The 19768-nt window shown below is 43.6% G+C and overlaps 1 protein-coding gene across 1 annotated transcript in view; it reads left to right on the plus strand.

The window, feature by feature from the left end:
• LOC144806206 (uncharacterized) overlaps positions 1 to 16653 on the plus strand; it is a 70887-nt gene extending 54234 nt beyond the window's left edge. Inside the window, 6 exon segments of the mRNA XM_078672617.1 lie at positions 13942 to 14071; positions 14152 to 14453; positions 14456 to 15304; positions 15369 to 15612; positions 15614 to 15969; positions 16037 to 16653. Coding sequence (XP_078528743.1) covers positions 13942 to 14071; positions 14152 to 14453; positions 14456 to 15304; positions 15369 to 15612; positions 15614 to 15969; positions 16037 to 16653 — 2498 coding nt within the window.
• Positions 16654 to 19768: the final 3115 nt, after the last annotated feature.

Consider the following 19768-nt stretch of genomic DNA (forward strand, 5'->3'; position numbering starts at 1 on the left):
TGATAAGTACTTTGCCAAAACGGAGGCGGGCCCGCCTCCGTTTCACCTTTGTGCTCGCATGGTACCATAGATAGTTAGGGACACGTTTGGTACCTTGCTCTTGGTTGTTTGTGGACCCTGGTTGCCCCCCCCCCTGAGGAATCCGAGAGGGAAGCTCGTTTGCTGTTCAAGACGAGTGTTGCCTCAATTCAGTCCGCTACTCCCCAGAGAGGCATTCTGGGAGACGTAGTGCTTGTGATTTTACTAAAGGGAAGCTGTGAATGAGAGGCAGAGACTCTTTCCGCAAATTGTGTGGAACACTCAAATACTTCCCTGGAATGCAGACTGTGTTCGGCTTGTGGATTTAACATCCGTCACAGTCCATGTACTTTGTTCGCCACTGGTCCAGTTCTGGAAACGCCTAGCCCAGAAACATTTATACCTTCGGAGTCAGAGGGCTCTCTGTCTCGCAGGATTCCATTGTTTGTCCTGTTTCAAGGCCTGGGTGGTGTGTGCGTCTGGTAAGCTCCAAATACCAAGGGGGGGTTAGCTGTGTTCTGAGACTAAGGGGTAGTGATGGTAACATTGTTCCTTGTTCTCCTTGGACAAGTGGAGTGCCCGTGTCTGTCCCCTGCCACCATTAGACCAGACCAAGAGGGATCCGCATGATTCACCATCACCTGTTTTTTATTTTATCCACTTACCCTTTCCCTGCTGGGTATGTGTTCACACAGCGAGTGATCCTTCGCTGTGGAATCCGTATTTAGTAGGGCTTGGGAACTTAGCATCCGACGTCGTTTCTGCCGGACATCCTGAGCAAAGGTTAGTGGCAATTGTAAGCTTGCGCTGCTGCCAATCCACGACAGGAGACAAGCTTCCGGGGACCGGTTTCTGGCATTTCAGCCGTCGTCGGCCCGGCTTGCTTGAATCCTGATGGAGCAGTGAGCAAGGGACTCATGTCTGAGTATACCCTGCCACACCTATAGTGGCCAAAAATGATTCAGAAAAGGGGGTGGTGATGAACAGAGTGTCTGAATTAATCAGACCACTCTTACCCAGTCCAAAGATCAGGGCTTGATCCATCACCGTTATTTAGCTCACTGCCCCATCCCAGCTCAGAACCTGGCTATATGCAAATTAGTCTGTCCCTGGCCCAGTGCATCATGGGAACAGGGCAGACCAAACTACCAAGCCAATTCTTCACCAGAAAGGAGACAAGCTTCCGGGGACCGGTTTCTGGCATTTCAGCCGTCGTCGGCCCGGCTTGCTTGAATCCTGATGGAGCAGTGAGCAAGGGACTCATGTCTGAGTATACCCTGCCACACCTATAGTGGCCAAAAACGATTCAGAAAAGGGGGTGGTGATGAACAGAGTGTCTGAATTAAGCAGACCACTCTTACCCAGTCCAAAGATCAGGGCTTGATCCATCACCATTATTTAGACATAAGTGAGTCTATTATTTTAAGAGTCTTCTCCTCTATAGAGAGAGGAATAGCTCGAAACATATAAAGCAGCCTGGGGAGGACATTCATTTTTAAAAAGTTACCCCTGCCTATGATTGAGAGATGTAGACTATTTACCCGCTCAAGATCTTTCTTAATATGAATGAGTAGTGGCTCAAAATTGGGTTTGGGGATAAGTTTTATATCGGGGCTAATAGTAACACCCAGGTACGTAACCTTATTAGCTCTCCTTGGATCTACACATACAGTATTATCCGTGCATAATATAATTGTCTTTCCTTTATTTAAGGAATAACCCGAGTACTGACCATACTGGTCAGCTAGATTCTCACCTTCACTCATGGCTTCTATAGGGTCGGGTGTAATTATCGCAATGTCATCGGCATACGCCAATACATTGGTTTCAAACTGTCCATAAACAACAGGTTTAATTGCCTGGCTCTCCAGCAGCTTCAAAATTAAGGGGTTTATGTATAGTGCAAATAATAATGGCGAGCAGGGACACCCTTGCCTGGTGCCTCTGGAGATGTTAATAATGCCAGATTCTGAGCCCATAATCTGCAGTTTTGCTTTAGGGCATTAATACATTGCTTTAATGGATTTAATAAATTTGGAGCCAAAATCATTTCGTGCCAGAACAGCCCATGAGAAGTTCCATGAAACACGATCGAAGGCCTTTTCAGCATCAAGAAGAATCATCAACATCTGGCCCCCCGTTGCCGACATGATATCAAATAGGGTAATAGCCCTACGGGTGTGATCGGTGGTACCTTTGCCAGGAACAAATCCATGCTGCCACGGGGAGACCAGATGTTCGATGACCCTACTGAGCCGAATGGCCATCACTTTTGCATATAATTTGAAATCCGAATTAATCAAGGAGATTGGGCGATACGATGTGAGTTGGTCTGCGGATTTCCCTTTTTTCGGAAAGACAATTATATTAGTCTCATTCCATGAATCAGGGGGGACACCATTCCATTGAATCCCTAAAAATAAATCGTGGATAAGGGGGCCCAATTGGTGACCCAGGATTTTAAACAAATCAAGAGGAATTTTGTCAGGACCTGCGGCTTTTCCAAGAGCCAACGAACATAGGGCTGTCTGCACTTCCGCCAAGGTGATTTCCTTCTCAAGATCCTCACGGGAGACGTCGTCCAGAAACCTACGTGCCTCTGGGTTATTGAGAAGATTGCTAAGGTACAAGTCTGAATCATCCCAATTAACAATTAAATCATCTTGATACAGGTTTTGATAATATTGCTGGAAAGCTTTAATTATATCAGAAGTATGTGTGTAAGTCTGACCTCCTTCCTGTATAGAGCCAATAATGTTAAATGTATTTTTTTGACGAGTATGCAAAGCAAGGTGTTTGCCAGCTCTTTCGCCATTTTCATACAGATCCTTCCGATGAACTCTATATGTTTCGGCTGCTTCCTGCCTAAGGCCTGAATTAAGCTCAGATTTTAACACTAATATCTGATACATGGCCAGTTTTCCATCTTTACCCTGTGATATTTGTGTAATGTGTTCTTCTTCAGCCTTTGCAAGGTCATGGACTTTCTGGCTATATTCATTATTTATTAGCATTCTAGCCCTAATTTGAAAACTCATTGTTTCTCCTCTAAGCACGGATTTGAAGCAATCCCAAACTACTTTACTCGGGACACTATAGCGGTTAATATCAAAATATTCTTGGGCCCAGCTGGCAATAAAGGCAATATATTTGTTATTAGCAAGAAGTTTACGGTCAAACGTCCAAGCCCGATGTTGTCTGCTTAAGGTTGTAATATTAATTGTAAGGGTAAGGGCATTGTGGTTGGAAATAATTTTCGGAAGTTTAGTGATTGCGGCTTGCGGGGCTAAGACTGTTGAGACAAGTATATAATCTATTCGGACAGGCTTTCTGTGCGGACAGGAGAAATAAGTATACCCAGGATCCGGATAGTTCTTAAGGTCCCATATATCAACTAGGCCAAAACTGTCTACTAGCCTGTTAATGGCCTTAAAAACACGTGGCTTACGATCCTCATACTTCTTTTGATGAGAATGTCTGCTAGATGGTAGATTAAATGAAATATTTAAGTCGCTGCATATGATAAACGGGCCCTGCCAGGCTGCAAGTTCAAGTTCTAATTTTTCAAAAATAGCAGGCTCGTCCTGGTTGGACCCATAAATAGAACAAATGGTGATACCAAGGGTGAGTTTCACAATAACCCACCTACCATGCGGATCGGCTAGTTTACGTGTTGCTTCGCCAAGGGAGGATTTGGCTAGAATAGCTACCCCACAATTGTTAGACGTTTGTGACAAAGCTGCTAATAAGTTGTATCCCCTGAATCTAAGTAATGACCTCTGATCCCAAGACAGATGCGTCTCCTGGAGACATATAACATCAACTGGATTTAGACTGATTATTTCGCCCAAACGTTGGCGCTTGTCTCTGGCAGTAGACCGGCCACATTCCAAGTTTGGATAGTCAACCTTCCCATAACACTATAATAAATATTAACCACATCGATCTATTATTCTGTTGTTCATATTTGTGCTGCAGTTTACTAGACATTTAATCTGGCTTAGTTACATTGATACTTAAAGCTGTACCTGGGTTAGAAAACACAATGACACCTGTCTCAAAGCGGGTTCTATATAAATCATTTAGCTAGAACAAAATATACGTGAGCCCGAAAAAGACAAAAAGGAAATGAGATGGAAAAGCTAATGCTAGATTATTCCAGTTCCTTCTCATTTTATCTCGTCCAAAAAAGCTTTAGCTTTGATCTCTGACAAAAAATGTTTTGTTTGACCGCCAAAAACAACTTTCGCCGAGCCGGATTATTCAGATAGGTCTGGGCTTTTTTGTCCTGAAATGATTTAATTAGCAAGCGAAGTCGCCAGCGCCTTTCGACCGTAGCATGACAAAAATCTGGTCGAGTAAAATAAGAAATATCTTTAAAAGTACGCTTCCAGTCAGGTCTAGCTTTCTCAGAAATTGTCTGTCTTAATAGGAAATTCCCAAAGTAGACCAAGATTGCGCCAGGGTAGACACCAGGCTTAGATCGTGAATTAAAAGGCATTCGGTGGGTTTGTTGTATCTCAGAGTCCCAGTTCCAATTTGTAAGCTCAGGCAATGAGTCTCGAAATAGGTTCACCACAAAAGACCGAACATCTTCACCTTCTGCCTTCTCGGGAATACCTAATATGCGCAGGTTGTTCCTGCGCTGGCGATTCTCGAAATCTTCGAGCTTCCACCTGACATCAGCAAGTTCAGCCTCGTGCAGCTCAATCTTTTCAGAGTTCAAAGCAGCATCATTTTCATTGGAGAGCACCCTCGTTTCTATTTCAGTCATTCTTTCACCAAATGAGCTGCAGGTCCTGGTGAGTTTACGAACCACCCCTAGTACTTTGCGAAGGGCAGCTTGGGCTCTTCGACTATCGAGAGCGGTCTCCTCTCTATGAGCAGCAATAGCTTGCAAAATAGTGTCCACAGCTGTAGGGGGGAGCTCATCATCTGAGGATCGCAACCCGGACTGAGCGTTGTTTATACTGTGTGTAGAATGGCTATGTTGATCGGACAGGGAATAGTCCCACACTAAATCCCCTGCATTGTGCTGTTTGTGTTTGGGTGTATGGACAGGTTTTGATTTAATAGTATTAACTTTCAGATCGTTATTATCATTATCCTTGTCATTGCTCTCATCAGAGTTAAAGGACAGGGAGTCATCTTCAGATCCGGTCTCGCCTGACCATTCCCCCTCAGCCCCTGTTTCAGCCCCCGTTTCATCAGAAAATGAGTAAAAATCACTTGCTTCCTTATCCAACTCGTGATTGCCTTTTTATCCATACCAATAGGTCTCTTTTCATGAGGCGTACTCTTAGAAACAATGGAGGTTATTACAGTGACTTGAGAAACAGAAACCAGGGGGACCTTGGGGGCTGAAGCGGTGGTTGGTACAAAGGCTGGTAATGCAAACACCGGGGTATCCACAGTAGCACTAGCAACACTAGCTGACCCTTCATTCAAAGATAAATTAGCCAGGTTTGAAACATTAAGCTCAGCAATCTGATCTAGCTCTACACCCCCAATGTCAACAGCTGTACTGGGAGAGGAGTTAGGTTGTAAACAAATGTCCTGTTCCACAAGCTCAATAGTACTTACAATAGCAATGGGCTCAATAGCAGTGGGCGTCGCTAGCTACGTGATATTGGTATCGACATCGTTTTGACATTTCCCTTCAGGAGCTTGAGCACTACCCCCTGCTGATCCAAGATGCTATTCACGCCAGCTGAATTTGCGGCGTCCTAAGTAGTTTCGGGCAGAGTACATGAGGAAACTGAGGACTGCTTCTTGCCTTGTACTGGAAGCGCTCCTTTACTTTTCCGGAATAGATCGATTACTGTGCCAAAGCACTTGAAGCATCTTTCTTCTGGAGCTTCCTTCGTGAAGCCAGTGCCTCCTGTCTCGGAGAGCAGTCAGCGGAAGGAGTAGGCTGATTCTTCCCTCGCGCTGCGGGAGTCAGCGTGTTGCCAGGCCCGCCCCCACTCTGTGCTCTGTTCATGGTCTGGCGTTCCGCATCCTCGCGGAGTGCTCTGGCCGCCCTCGCTCGCGCTGCTGTTGACGAGGCCACTGCTGTCGCTTTGGGAGGCATGGGGGCAGGGACCGAAGTAAAAGCAGAGGTAGAGGTAGAGGCGAATCCGGTTTCGGAGGACGTGCAAGGACTGTTGGGGCTACCGGCTCTGTCAGCTGTGTCGACGTCGGAAGAGCAGCTCTGAGTCAGCTTATCCATCGGAACTCTGTGCAGGAGGCAATCCGGTGAGTTGGAGAGTGCCTTAACTATAGCCCAGCCGATCAACGAGTACAGGGAGGAAACGAGCTTAGAGTCCTGGCAGATCGGCTCGTGTGGGTTACGTAGCATTTTTTAAAGACTATATTACTCATAGTCCATGATTATTACTGGAATAATCATTTGGGGTAGCTGGTAGGGATAGAAGGCGGCGTCCCTCTGGTCATAGCGAGGAGCTTGTTGCAGCACCCGCAGCGCGGTCTACAGACAGACCGCCATCTTGCCTCCTAACCAATATTTTCATGTATGAAGGTTGAGACCTTTTCCTTTCATCGTCGAGCAAAAGCTGCTTGTTGAAGGGGACTACTGTCTCCACAACCAGTCCATGACACTACTAACTAGAGTAGTCAGTTTCCAGTAACGTGTCCCTGAACACCTACTAGCTCTTCCTTCTATGTCTGTGTTCCAAGCCCCTCCTCCTCCCCTCGGACCTACCAAGGATGATTGGTCTGTGTGTAAAGGCACTTTCGTGTACTGGATTCTTGTGAGGTGCAGAGCCCATTTCAGGTGTCTCCCCTGTATCTACGTACCCTCTAAAGTTGTGTGCTGTTCCATAACATTAGTGACAATCTGCAGTCTCTCCTCTCATTGCATGTCTGCCGCTGCTTTTTAGAGTCACTCCTCGTATTGAAATTCTTTGTAAAGCAGATGACCCTTGTAGGGAAGATTATAATCTCTGTGACACCACTTGGTACGTAATATCCCATACCTGCCCCCCCCCCCAAACAAAAACTGACTCTGCATGATTTACTATATGGTAAATACTTCCTTGAAATATTGCTCATTTTGCCCATGCTTCAGTCCATATGAAACTAGTCTTTGCCCTCCCACCCTCTTGTCCACACAGTACCCTGGATACTGCCAGCTATTACCTGCTCACCTGTCAAGAGAACTTATAGACAGAATAGAAGTTTTTCTGCTGGTGGACACTGAACACTTTCTGTTAGTAACTCCACTGGGTGCAATCCCATTGGTGCCTGGCCTGTGTTATTGCATTGTTTGCATCAGATTCTCCTTGTTCCTGGCCTGTGTTATTGCATTATTTGTTTCAATCCAAGTGCCTGGCCTGTGCTATTGCATTGTTTACATCAGATTCTCCTTGTGCCTGGCCTGTCTTATTGCATTGTTTGCATCAGATTCTCCTAGTGCTTGACCTGTGTTATTGCATTGTTTGCATCAGATTCTCCTAGTGCCTGGCCTGTGTTATTGCATTGTTTGCATCAGATTCTCCTCATGCCTGGCCTGTGTTATTGCAGTGTTTTGTCAGACTCTCCTAGTTCCTGGCCTGTGTTATTGCATTGTTTGCCTCAAATTCTCCTCGTGCGTGGCATGTGTTATTGCGTTGTTTGCATCAGATTCTCCTCGTGCCTGGACTGTGTTATTGCATTGTTTGCATCAGATTCTCCTCGTGCCTGGTCTGTGTTATTGCATTGTTTGCATCAGATCCTCCTCATGCCTGGCCTGTGTTATTGAAGTGTTTGCATCAGATTCTCCTCGTGCCTGGACTGAGTTATTGCATTATTTGCTTCAATCCAAGTGCCTGGCCTGTGTTATTGCATTGTTTGCATCCGATTCTCCTAATGCCTGGCCTGTGTTATTGCATTGTTTGCATCAGATTCTGCTTGTGCCTGGCCTGTGTTATTGCATTGTTTGCATCAGATTATCCTCGTGCCTGGCCTGTGTTATTGCGTTGTTTGCATCAGATTGTCCGAGTGCCTGGCCTGTGTTATTGCATTTTTTGCATCAGATTCTCCTAGTGTCTGGCCCGTGTTATTGCATTGTTTGCGTCAGATTCTCCCAAAGTCTGGCCTGTGTTATTGCATTGTTTACATCAGATTCTCCTTGTGCTTGGCCTGTGTTACTGCATTGTTTACATCAGATTATCCTTGTGCCTGGCCTGTGTTATTGCAGTGTTTGCGTCAGATTCACCTAGTGCCTGGCCTGTGTTATTGCATTGTTTGCATCAGATTCACCTAGTGCCTGACCTGTGTTATTGCATTGTTTGCATCAGAGTCTCCTTGTGCCTGGTCTGTGTTATTGCATTGTTTGTGTTAGATTCTCCTAGTGCCTGGCCTGTGTTATTTCATTGCTTGCGTCAGATTCTCCTTGTGCCTGGCCTGTGTTATTGCATTGTTTGCATCAGATTCTCCTTGTGCCTGGCCTGTGTTATTGCATTGTTTACCTCAGATTCTCCTAGTGTCTGGCCCGTGTTATTGCATTGTTTGCGTCCGATTCTCCCACCGCCTGACCTGTGTTATTGCATTGTTTACATCAGATTCTCCTAGTGTCTGGCCCGTGTTATTGCATTGTTTGCGTCCGATTCTCCCAACGCCTGGACTGTGTTATTGCATTGTTTACTTCAAATATTCCTTGTGCCTGGCCTGTGTTAATGCTTTGTTTGAATAAGAATCTCCTTGTGCCTGGCCTGTGTTATTGCATTGTTTGCATAATCTACTCCTCGTGCCTGGGCTGTGTTATTGCATTGTTTGTGTCAGATTCTCCTTGTGCCTGGCCTGTGTTATTGCATTGTTAGCATAAGATTCTCCTCGTGCCTGGCCTGTGTTATTGCATTGTTTGCGTAAGATTCTCCTTGTGCCTGGCCTGTGTTATTGCACTGTTTACATCAGATTCTCCTAGTGCCTGGCCTGTGTTATTGCATTGTTTGCATCAGATTCTCCTCGTGCCTAGCCTGTGTTATTGCATTGTTTGCGCCGGATTCTCCTAATGCCTGGCCTGTGTTATTGCATTGTTTGCGTCACGTTTTCCTGGTGCCTGCCCTGTGTTATTGCATTGTTTGCGTCACGTTTTTCTAGTACCTGGTCTGTTATTGCATTATGTGCGCTGTTTTTGGTATCTTATTATTCTAATAGTTGCAGCTTTTCTAACAAACATGGCACCTTTTATCCCAATCAAGTGCATCTGACTGCAAGGTCACTGCACTCTCCGTGCAGTAGCAATCTACTTCCTATTTATGTAGCAACAGACAGCACAGCATGTCTGCCAGAGATGTCGTAAGATTAGAAACAGTACATAGCTAAATAGGTATGATGCAATAGTGTTGAGTAAGATTTTAAACGAAGAAGCTGCTGTGATAGAGGCAAAACATCCATGTCTAAACATCAGCAGTAGGACAATGGTTCATGGAATGATAAAAGTAGATTTATTTACACTTCTGTGCAGTGCGTGTCACTTAATGTTCTTTTCTTCCACTCTCATGAGGTGGTTTTACAAGGCAACTCTGAGCTCACTGAGTGTGGTTCCATGAATCTCAGAGACGGGCCGTTCCAAAGACGGTAACAGAGAAGGTTGAAAGATCTGAGTCTTGATCCTGGCAGATGGACGGGTGTTCCCTGAGTGGGTGTAGTTGGTCTGTGTTTTGCCACGGCTGTCCACGGGGTGTAAGAAAATGTCAGCAATTTGTGGAGGGCCCTCTTTTGGGTGAGAACCACCCAGCTTCATGCAATGCGGACTAGAGGGTTTGTGTCTGCGCAGGATGAGTTACATTCTGATAGCAAAATTTTAGGACCTTGTCCAAAGCGGATAGATGTTACCAAGGATTAACATCTTCAGTTACGGCAGATAGAGAAAGTCCATTTACCTCCAGGTGCTTGAAAAGCTTTCTGCACTCTGCTGGTGCAGGCAGGATGTTTATTTTCTAGTTGGCATTTGCCAGGGATTGATTTAAACCTTGGAGCAGCACTTGTAGCGTTGACTCTTAGAGTCTTATAGTATGTGCTTGCTGCATTAGAACTATCTTAATGTTCCACGGAGCTCAGAAAATCCAGACTCTCTGTCCTCTCAGAGCACGAGGTCTGTGGCTTGACCAGTAGAACTGCAATAAAGAAGATGACCTAGACCAGTTCTACCTCTCCCGACCCTTGAACTGATCATTGAGGAAATAAGCCCTTGTCTGGAAGGAAAATCTACACAAGGCACAGCTGACCGAAGCCCCTGCCTGGAAGGAAGATCTGCACAGGGCACAGCTGACAGAAGCCCACACTGGGAGGAATATCCGCACAAAGCACAGCTGACAGAAGTCCACCCTGGAAGGAAGATCTGCATAGGGCGCAGCTGACAGAAGTCCTGCCTGGAAGGAAGATCTGCACGAGAAGAAGCTGACAGAAGCCCAGCCTAGAAAGGAAGATCTGCACAAGGCACAGCTGATGGAAGTCCTGCCTGGATGGAAGATCCGCACAGGGCACAACTGATGGAAGGTCTGCCTGGTGGGGACCTCAACGCAGTGACACCCACAAACCACAAGATCCGTCAAGCCCAGCTAGCCACACTGGACGCAATGTACACCAAAGGCCTGATTTAGATTTCAGCGGATGGTTTATTCCAACACAAATGTGACAGGTATCCTGCCCGCCCCATTAAGAATGCATTACATCCTGTCGTAATTATAATATGGCAGGCAGGATATCTGTCAGGTTTTGATAATGCCTTGGTGTAGTTTGCAGAGTTTTACTCTGCGGAACTCCACGAAGTGCCAGGGAGCTCCGTTGCACTCTGCAGACTTCCGCTAGTGGCAGAGTTTGTTAAGTTGCCTGCACTTACTGATTTTTAGTGCCAGGAGTTTAACCCCCACTGTAAAATCAGCACGAACAGCACCACACATCGTGCCAGAGGGAGCTGCTGCTTTCTGCCACTCTAATTGATATTCTAATCAAATGGCAGCTTTATCAACGAGAATGGCAGATTTTAACACTCGAGTGGTCGCGACCTGCCATGACCTCCCGCAATGAGAAACCTCGCCAGGAGGAGGTCTAGTGCTTTATATTTTCTCACAAGCACTCACCACCTTACCGTTGGCGAACCGATTGAGAAAAGAATTCCGTTCTGCATGGAGTTTTTTGGAACAAATCCACACAGAGTGCAGCTTGGGCAAAACTTTGCGATCTCTGCCAGCAGACCGGAATTCTTCACCCACCCCTAGTTTTGAGGCAATAATCTGTTGGACAAACTCCCAACTAGGCCCTATGTCTGCAATAAGTGTTGTAGAAGAAGTGAGATCCATGGCCTTGTGAGTATCAGGCCGTTATCTGACTTCTGATGAACCCCACAGAGTGAGTGTGCAGCTAGAGGGCAGTAGGGGGGCCAAAGGACAGGAAATTAGGTAAACTTGAATATGAGAAATATGGAAAGGTAGAAATGCCGCATCACCCGTGGATAACTGACACCTCCTCCCGCTCTTCGAAATGCCCATCCAGTCACAAAGTGGCATCCTGGGCCCCAAACAGACAACATCATGACAGATGCCATGTAATGGTGGAAAAGGGGGTCTAAAGAGTAATATGCACACATCTGCTGCGGGGATATGTCAGGTAAATTATTTGTTGTGATGGATTCCCTATAAATACTAAATGACTGATATCGTTGAATATTACATGTTATGAATCAACGTTTGTTTGCCTTATCTGCGCATATAATGTAAAGGACGGGCCTTACAGTGAACCCCTCGCTCTGTGTGACACAAAAGCCCTGGAAAGAGCTGCATCTTACAGAACTTTATCTACTTTAGGAAGAACTAAAGACCTGCTTATTAAAGTTGTCTTTCAGGGCCAGAACCGGGTGCTCTAAGCTGCACTAGTTTCAGGGAGATGGACAGATGTTATGGCGATAGAAACCCCCCTCAACTCACTATAATGTTCCAATCTTCCAGGTTTGAAGAAACCAGAAATGCTTGAACCAAGGGAGCTGTTGAAAGTGTCAAAGGTGACTTATGAACAACAAGGTAAAGACAGGAGTTGGTATTTGAGATGATCTTAAGTGAATAGGAGAAGAACGAGAAGAAGTGTGTGAATGGAGTTACCATTGTTGTATACTTCGTAAAGAGTTACTGAAAATTTTTCAGCCCAGCCTGATCCATCTCTTTTTCTAAAATCTATTGTTGTTTCAACAAAATCTTGACCGTATGCGTCTATCTTAAGCAAAACCTCAAGCACTTGGGTGGTCTGAGAATGCCCTTACTTTGCTAAGTTACTGGTAAATCACTGGTAAATCACCTCCTTTTCAGACATTAATAAGATATCACCTGATCAACAGAACTTTTAGTTAAATATCTGTGTGTGATGAAATATTCCTTGCTAAGTTTCAAAGGCGGTAAAGAAGAAGGGGGAAATTTACTAAGATTTTGCACCGTGTTTGCGTCACAAAAGTGGCACAAGACAGTGCAAAATGTTTTTCCCTAATTTTCTTTCCAGCAAAGAACTTAAAAGTAATGTGAAGCATCGCATAGCACTGCTTTACATTACTTTGCACCATATCTGCCTGCCAAGGGGGGTGCATGGGCATTGCCTTTCAACTGCACTGTGCAACACGCATACAAAGTGGGAAAAGGTTTCCCTCATGTCTAGGCAAAGTATTTTGCACAGGAAGGGTGTCCTTCCTGTACAAAACCTATGCTGGACTCACAGACACACACACCCTGGTGCTCTGGTGCTAAGGTGTGTGCTTGATGTAGGGCCGCTGTAATCAGTGCTGGTGCAAGGGAAAGGGAAGGAGATAGCCATATCTTTGAAAATATGGTGCTCTCCTGCTCCCTCCCTGTTGTGCAGCGCAGCCTCGCGGGAGGAGGGCTGCGCTGCATTGCGTACAGATTTAGGAAATCTCCCCCGAAATGTCTTTTACAACAGGTTAAACATTATGGATTCTCATTCAATTATGTTTCAATTTAGTAATTTTAAATATCTTTACATCCAACAGGAAACAAGCCTTGAATGTGTTAAATGACCATCAATAATGAAGTGAATGCTGTAAATCTTCAATAATAGCAGAAATCATGAGCTACTGTATTCAGGAAAACACCAGCGCAGTCGGCGACAGAGGAACCTGCACACACACTGACAGATACTGGATGAAGCAGTCAAGGGCAGTTCGGTGGATGTAAGAGTCTGAGCTGTGCACCTCCACGCCACAAGATGAAGAAATTACCTTACGAAAATTAAGGCAACAACAATAACAAACCGCCTCCTGTATAAACAAGTGTCCAACTGCAGCTTTGATCATCGGATCGGTATGATGTGATTACCGCAGTGCTCTGTTTTATAAAATGATGACAAGCCATCATTCCGTGCTCTAGGAGAATTGTAAACTCTTTCTGGCCAAACCACATTAACCAGAGAAAAGCACAACAGAGCCGAGCCAGACAACTGACAGGTAAAGGAAAGAGGAGTTTGTCTATCTACAATACAACAGACTGTCCTAATTTGCACCGGCCAAAAGGAAGATACATCTTTACCTACAAGCGTGCATAGCCATAATCCAATCTAAAGGCACAATCGCCTACAAAGACACATTCTGCGTATTAGGAGTGTGGCAAATATTTGGTGGCTATTAAATTTTTTTGTTAAAACTGAAATCAAACATGAAAAATAATACACACATATAGAGTGTGTGAGAAAAACACAAGTGCTTTATCAGGCATGTTGGCCCATCATGAAATACAGTCATGGATGTAGATAAATATATCGCCGACCCACAGACCTTAACCAAGAAAAAAGAATCATACACATGCAGCACGAGCTTTAGTTTGTCATCACTACTCAGGCTTCATCAGCACACGTACACAGGAGAAAAACCATTCAATTGCAGTGAATGTGTAAAGAGCTTTGGTCGATTATCAGAGCTACAAAGACATCAGTGAACACAAACAGGGGAAAAGCCATTCAAGTGCAGTGAATGTGCAAAGTGCTTTAGTGAGTTATCAAGCCTTCGAAGACATCAGCGAACACACACAGGAGAAAAGCCATTCAAGTGTAGTGAATGTGCAAAGTGCTTTAGTCAGTTATCAGAGCTACAAAATCATCATCAAACACATACGGGGGAAATCCATTCAAGTGCACTGAATGTGCAAAGTGCTTTAGTCAGTTATCACACCTTCGAAGACATCAGCGAACACACACAGGAGAAAAGCCATTCAAGTGTAGTGAATGTGCAAAGTGTTTTAGTCAGTTATCATACCTTCAAAGTCATCAGCGAACACACACAGGGGAAAAACAATTCAAGTGCAGTGAATGTGCAAAGTGCTTTAGTCATTTATCAAGCCTTCAAAGACATCAACGAACACACACAGGGGAAAAGCCATTTAAATGCAGTGAATGTGTGAAGAGCTTTAGTCGATTATCATACCTACAAAATCATCAGCGAACACACACGGGGGAAAACCCTATCATTGTAGTGAATGTGACAGTAGTTTTCGCGTCTCATCTACATTAAGGTATCATCAGCGAACTCACACAGGAGAAAATCCATTCAAGTGCTGTGAATGTACAAAGTGCTGTAGTCGGGTATCATACCTTCAAAGACATCAGCGAACACACACAGGAGAAAAGCCATTCAAGTGCAGTGAATGTGTGAAGAGCTTTAATCATTTACCAGACCTACAAAGTCATCAGCGAACACACACAGGGGAAAAGCCATTTAAATGCAGTGAATGTGTGAAGAGCTTTAGTCGATTATCATACCTACAAAATCATCAACGAACACACACGGGGGAAAAACCCTATTATTGTAGTGAATGTGACAGTAGTTTTCGCGACTCTTCAGCATTAAGGAAACATCAGCGAACTCACACAGGAGAAAAACCATTCAAGTGCAATGAATGTGGGAAGAGCTTTAGTCGATTATCAAAGCTACAAAGTCATCAGCGAACACACACAGGAGAAAAAACATTCAAGTGCACTGAATGTGCAAAGTGCTTTAGTGAGTTATCAAGTCTTCAAAGACATCAGCGAACACACACAGGAGAAAAGCCATTCAAGTGCAGTGAATGTGTGAAGAGCTTTAGTCAATTATCAAACCTACAAAGTCATCAGCGAACACACACTGGGGAAAAACCCTATTATTGTAGTGAATGTGACAGTAGTTTTCGCGACTCTTCAGCATTAAGGAAACATCAGCGAACTCACACAGGAGAAAAACCATTCAAGTGCAATGAATGTGGGAAGAGCTTTAGTCGATTATCAAAGCTACAAAGTCATCAGCGAACACACACAGGAGAAAAACCCTATTATTGTAGTGAATGTGACAGTAGTTTTCGTGACTCTTCAGCATTAAGGAAACATCAGCGAACTCACAGGAGAAAAACCATTCAAGTGCACTGAATGTGCAAAGTGCTTTAGTGAGTTATCAAGCCTTCAAAGACATCAGCGAACACACACAGGAGAAAAGCCATTCAAGTGCAGTGAATGTGTGAAGAGCTTTAGTCAATTATCAAACCTACAAAGTTATCAGCGAACACACACGGGGGAAAAACCCTATTATTGTAGTGAATGTGACAGTAGTTTTCGTGACTCTTCAGCATTAAGGAAACATCAGCGAACTCACAGGAGAAAAACCATTCAAGTGCAATGAATGTGGGAAGAGCTTTAGTCAATTATCAAAGCTACAAAGTCATCAGCGAACACACACAGGGGAAAACCCGTATCATTGTAGTGAATGTGATAGTAGTTTCCGCTTCCCTTCAGCATTAAGGTATCATCAGCGAACTCACACAGGAGAAAAACCATTTAGGTGCAATGAATGTCGGAAGAGCTGTTGTCGATTATCAAAGCTACAAAGTCATCAGCGAACACACACAGGAGAAAAAATATTCAAGTTCACTGAATGTGCAAAGTGCTTTAGTGAGTTATCAAGCCTTCAAAGACATCAGCGAACACACACAGGGGAAAAACCCTATCATTGTAGTGAATACGACAGTAGTTTTCGTGACTCTTCAGCATTAAGGAAACATCAGCGAACTCACAGGAGAAAAACCATTCAAGTGCAATGAATGTGGGAAGAGCTTTAGTCAATTATCAAAGCTACAAAGTCATCACCGAACACACACGGGGGAAAAACCGTATCATTGTAGTGAATGTGATAGTAGTTTCCGCTTCCTTTCAGCATTAAGGTATCATCAGCGAACTCACACAGGAGAAAAACCATTCAAGTGCAATGAATGTCGGAAGAGCTTTAGTCGATTATCAAAGCTACAAAGTCATCAGCGAACACACACAGGAGAAAAAACATTCAAGTTCACTGAATGTGCAAAGTGCTTTAGTGAGTTATCAAGCCTTCAAAGACATCAGCGAACACATACAGGAGAAAAGCCATTCAAGTGCAGTGAATGTGTGAAGAGCTTTAGTCAATTATCAGACCTACAAAGTCATCAGTGAACACACACAGGGGAAAAACCCTATCATTGTAGTGAATGTGACAGTAGTTTTCGCAGCTCTTCAGCATTAAGGTATCATCAGCGAACTCACACAGGAGAAAAACCATTCAAGTGCAGTGAATGTGCAAAGTGCTTTAGCCAGTTATCACACCTTCAAAGTCATCAGCGAACACACACAGGGGGAAAACATAGAAGGGCAATGAAAGTGTGAAGGGCTTTTGTCAATTTTTGATCCCACACAGCCCTCAGTGAATACACTTCTTCATTTAACTCACATGGAAATAATCCTCCGGAATGAACTTAAGAACATCAAAAATAATATTGACCCATCTGAGGACATAGACAAGAGCAGAACAGTGCAGTTATTGTGAGAGGAATGAATTACGGAAAAATATAAAATTCTAATTATGTGGGACTTTGGAATACCAGATTATAGAAGACTGGACTAGCAGTAAAGAAGAAACACAGTTAACAGTATTTGCAGAATTATAAAAGTGTTTGTTTCCAGTGATTGTTCACTTCCGTACACATAGTAAAGTGACATGATGTACCAGGATACATAGTGGGAGACAAGCACAATGTGGATTAAAAGAAAAGCACATTGTTGATTTTTATTTGGTGAAGAAGAGATACAAAGAAAAACATTCAATCGCACCTGACCACACTACCACTAAAAGCAACACTGAACAATACTGGGACTAACAGCGGTATTTTCAGCTAACTTGTCGGATTAGTGATGAAACCTATAAACCCAACACACCCAGAGTGGACATGTTGTTAGGGCTCTGGAGATGGAAGCTTCATTGGTAAAATGCATGTATTACTATTAACAAATGCCACTGCAGTATAGGTAATGAACTAAAGCGAAGCACAAGTGTTCAAGAAATAACCTATTTTTAGATATAAAAGAGCATATAACTTGTTTTTAAGTAACGTTTGCTGCATCTTTTACACACTGTTATCAGTTGATGGATCAGCTCGTGCCTCGGGCCTTATAACTAAGTATGGCCCGTGGCTCCTCTCTGACTTGGCTCTCCCTATTGATTTTGTTACTTACCAAACTCTACTTTTTACCAGAATTAAGCCATTGTAAGCAGCAGACTCTGTTAGAAGAATGTGGCGAAATAGATAAATCCCACAACAAAAGCATATATGTGCCAGGACAGTCCATTGCATTCCGGGCAACTCGCCTTCCACACGTGATTGTCCCTTGTCCTCAAATGTTCTAAAGGATTTGTCGATTTGTTGTAACCAAGAACCCAGGGAACACTTTTTCTCTTTTCTTGCATTTATTACCCTGTTCCTGTGGGTGTAGACTGTAAGGGTACTCTCTTTTTCTCTTAACCATTTGTCGTATGAATGCCAGTAGTGGCAGTGACATTCATAAAGCTAACGCTAACAGGAGTGTGTGGGAGATTGAGAGGGGGAGAGATAAAGAGAGCGAGAGAGACAAAGAAAGGAGGAGAAAAAGAGAAATGGAAGGAGGGGCAACAGCACGTTATTTGTACTCACCTAAAATAGAAGAAGCAGCTGAATACAAGTCAATGTGTGACATGACCAGAGAAACGAGCTGAACACCTGTGAATTTATATGTTTATTTTTAATACCTGTAGACCCATGTCATGCCAATAAACAGGGCACAAGTAAGGAAAATAGTGTGGAGCCCATTATTATATGCAAATCACAATGACGTCATATGTAGTGATGTCACAAAAAGTGATGTCAGGCCCTCATAATAATTTTCACGTGAAAGGTTGACGGCCTGTTTTAAAAAAAAAAAAAAAAACATAAAATAATGTAAAAATACGTTTTTGGTTTCAGTTTTTATACAGCATGTTTTTTTCCCACTATCAGTTTGTAACTAAACTCGTAATTGACTGAAAGTGTAAATATTTTTAAACAGATATGTGGAACTTGGAAATTACATTTTTAAACAGTTTTCAGCAAATAAATAAAATGTGCTTTAATTTGTGTTTGTTTCCTGACATTCTTTATCCAGCCCCTAAGCCCCAAAGTGTTTCACATTTACAGTGTATTAAGCAATGGAAGGGCTAATTTTGTCTAGTTCTCTGTTCCTCTCTTGCGCCACTCACACAAATAAATAAAGGGGACGCTGCTAGTGGGACTGATAGTTACAAACACTCTAAGGCCTGTGTTTGCAGATGCCAGAAGCAAAGTAACATTTGCCAGTCACAGGCGAAGGACCTAGGTGGAGCTGAGTCCCTTTTCTAGATAATAATGGGGGCACCCCATCAAACTGTGTCAACCCCCGACAAGTGCCGTGCTGATAAAGCAAAAGTGAATTTGAGTACTTTACGATGAATTGAAATCAGAGGAAGAGAAAAAGAGAGCGAGGTGCAGGATGTATTAAAGAAAATGAAAAAAAGAGACGTAAGACTTTACCCTGTTTGTGTACAAGCATTTTACGTAAACAAGTTGTGCTGTGCGTTTTGAACAGGCTGTCACCCCTTTGTATGTAAATGAGGTTATGTAATCAGACACCCCAGTCTCCCATCTCTTCTCACGCCGATGATGAATGTGAGCACTGTATGGTAATCACAAACAAGGGCTACATTGAGAAATAATCGGCTTCCAGGTCACAAAGCTGTTGTTATGTAGTTCTTTATTCGGTTGTTTTAATTTACTTTAATTTGCAGCAATTCTCCAGGTTACTTTTTCTCAGTATATTGCTTTATATCGCTCATAGCTCTCCATCAGTTAAACGTGAGGTTTGATGTTGGATTTGTTGTTAGTGTTCCTAGACCATGTCTCAATCCCTTTGTCCTCGATTAGTCGGCATGTGTTTTGTTCACACACTGGTCTGGGATGGGCCTTCTCAAGGTAGAAGGCAATGTAATAGGAATAATAAATCAGACACATATGAAATTGTATCTAAACAAATATGTGCCTTTCAGTTATCAGGCACCACCAGACTCACTTCTACACATGTAATTGAGCACCAGACTAAAGTGACTTCCCCCTATATAAATATGTGCCATCAGTAATCGGGCTGATGGTTCTGCTGATGCGCACAGCAAATAAAGTTTCTGGGGTTGCACACACTGGCCTATATTTTAATGGCTGAAGTTTCACACAGTTTCGCTCATATGCACAGCTTATAAGGTTTGTGGATATTGCACACGGTAAGCAGATCACTGAAGTTCACCGTTAAGTAGTAACTAGGTCAAAACATAGTATGTACATCATGCAAAATGTAATTTCCCCTCCCTTCTTTTTGATATCTCCAGGAGTACCTCCTCTCTCGCGGCTGAAATGGAACAAGGTTTTCCCACATTATGCTCATGTCTGTGTTACTTCCTTAAGCA

This window comes from Lissotriton helveticus (assembly GCF_964261635.1).
Source record: "Lissotriton helveticus chromosome 1_1 unlocalized genomic scaffold, aLisHel1.1 SUPER_1_unloc_53, whole genome shotgun sequence".
Lineage (NCBI taxonomy): Eukaryota > Metazoa > Chordata > Amphibia > Caudata > Salamandridae > Lissotriton > Lissotriton helveticus.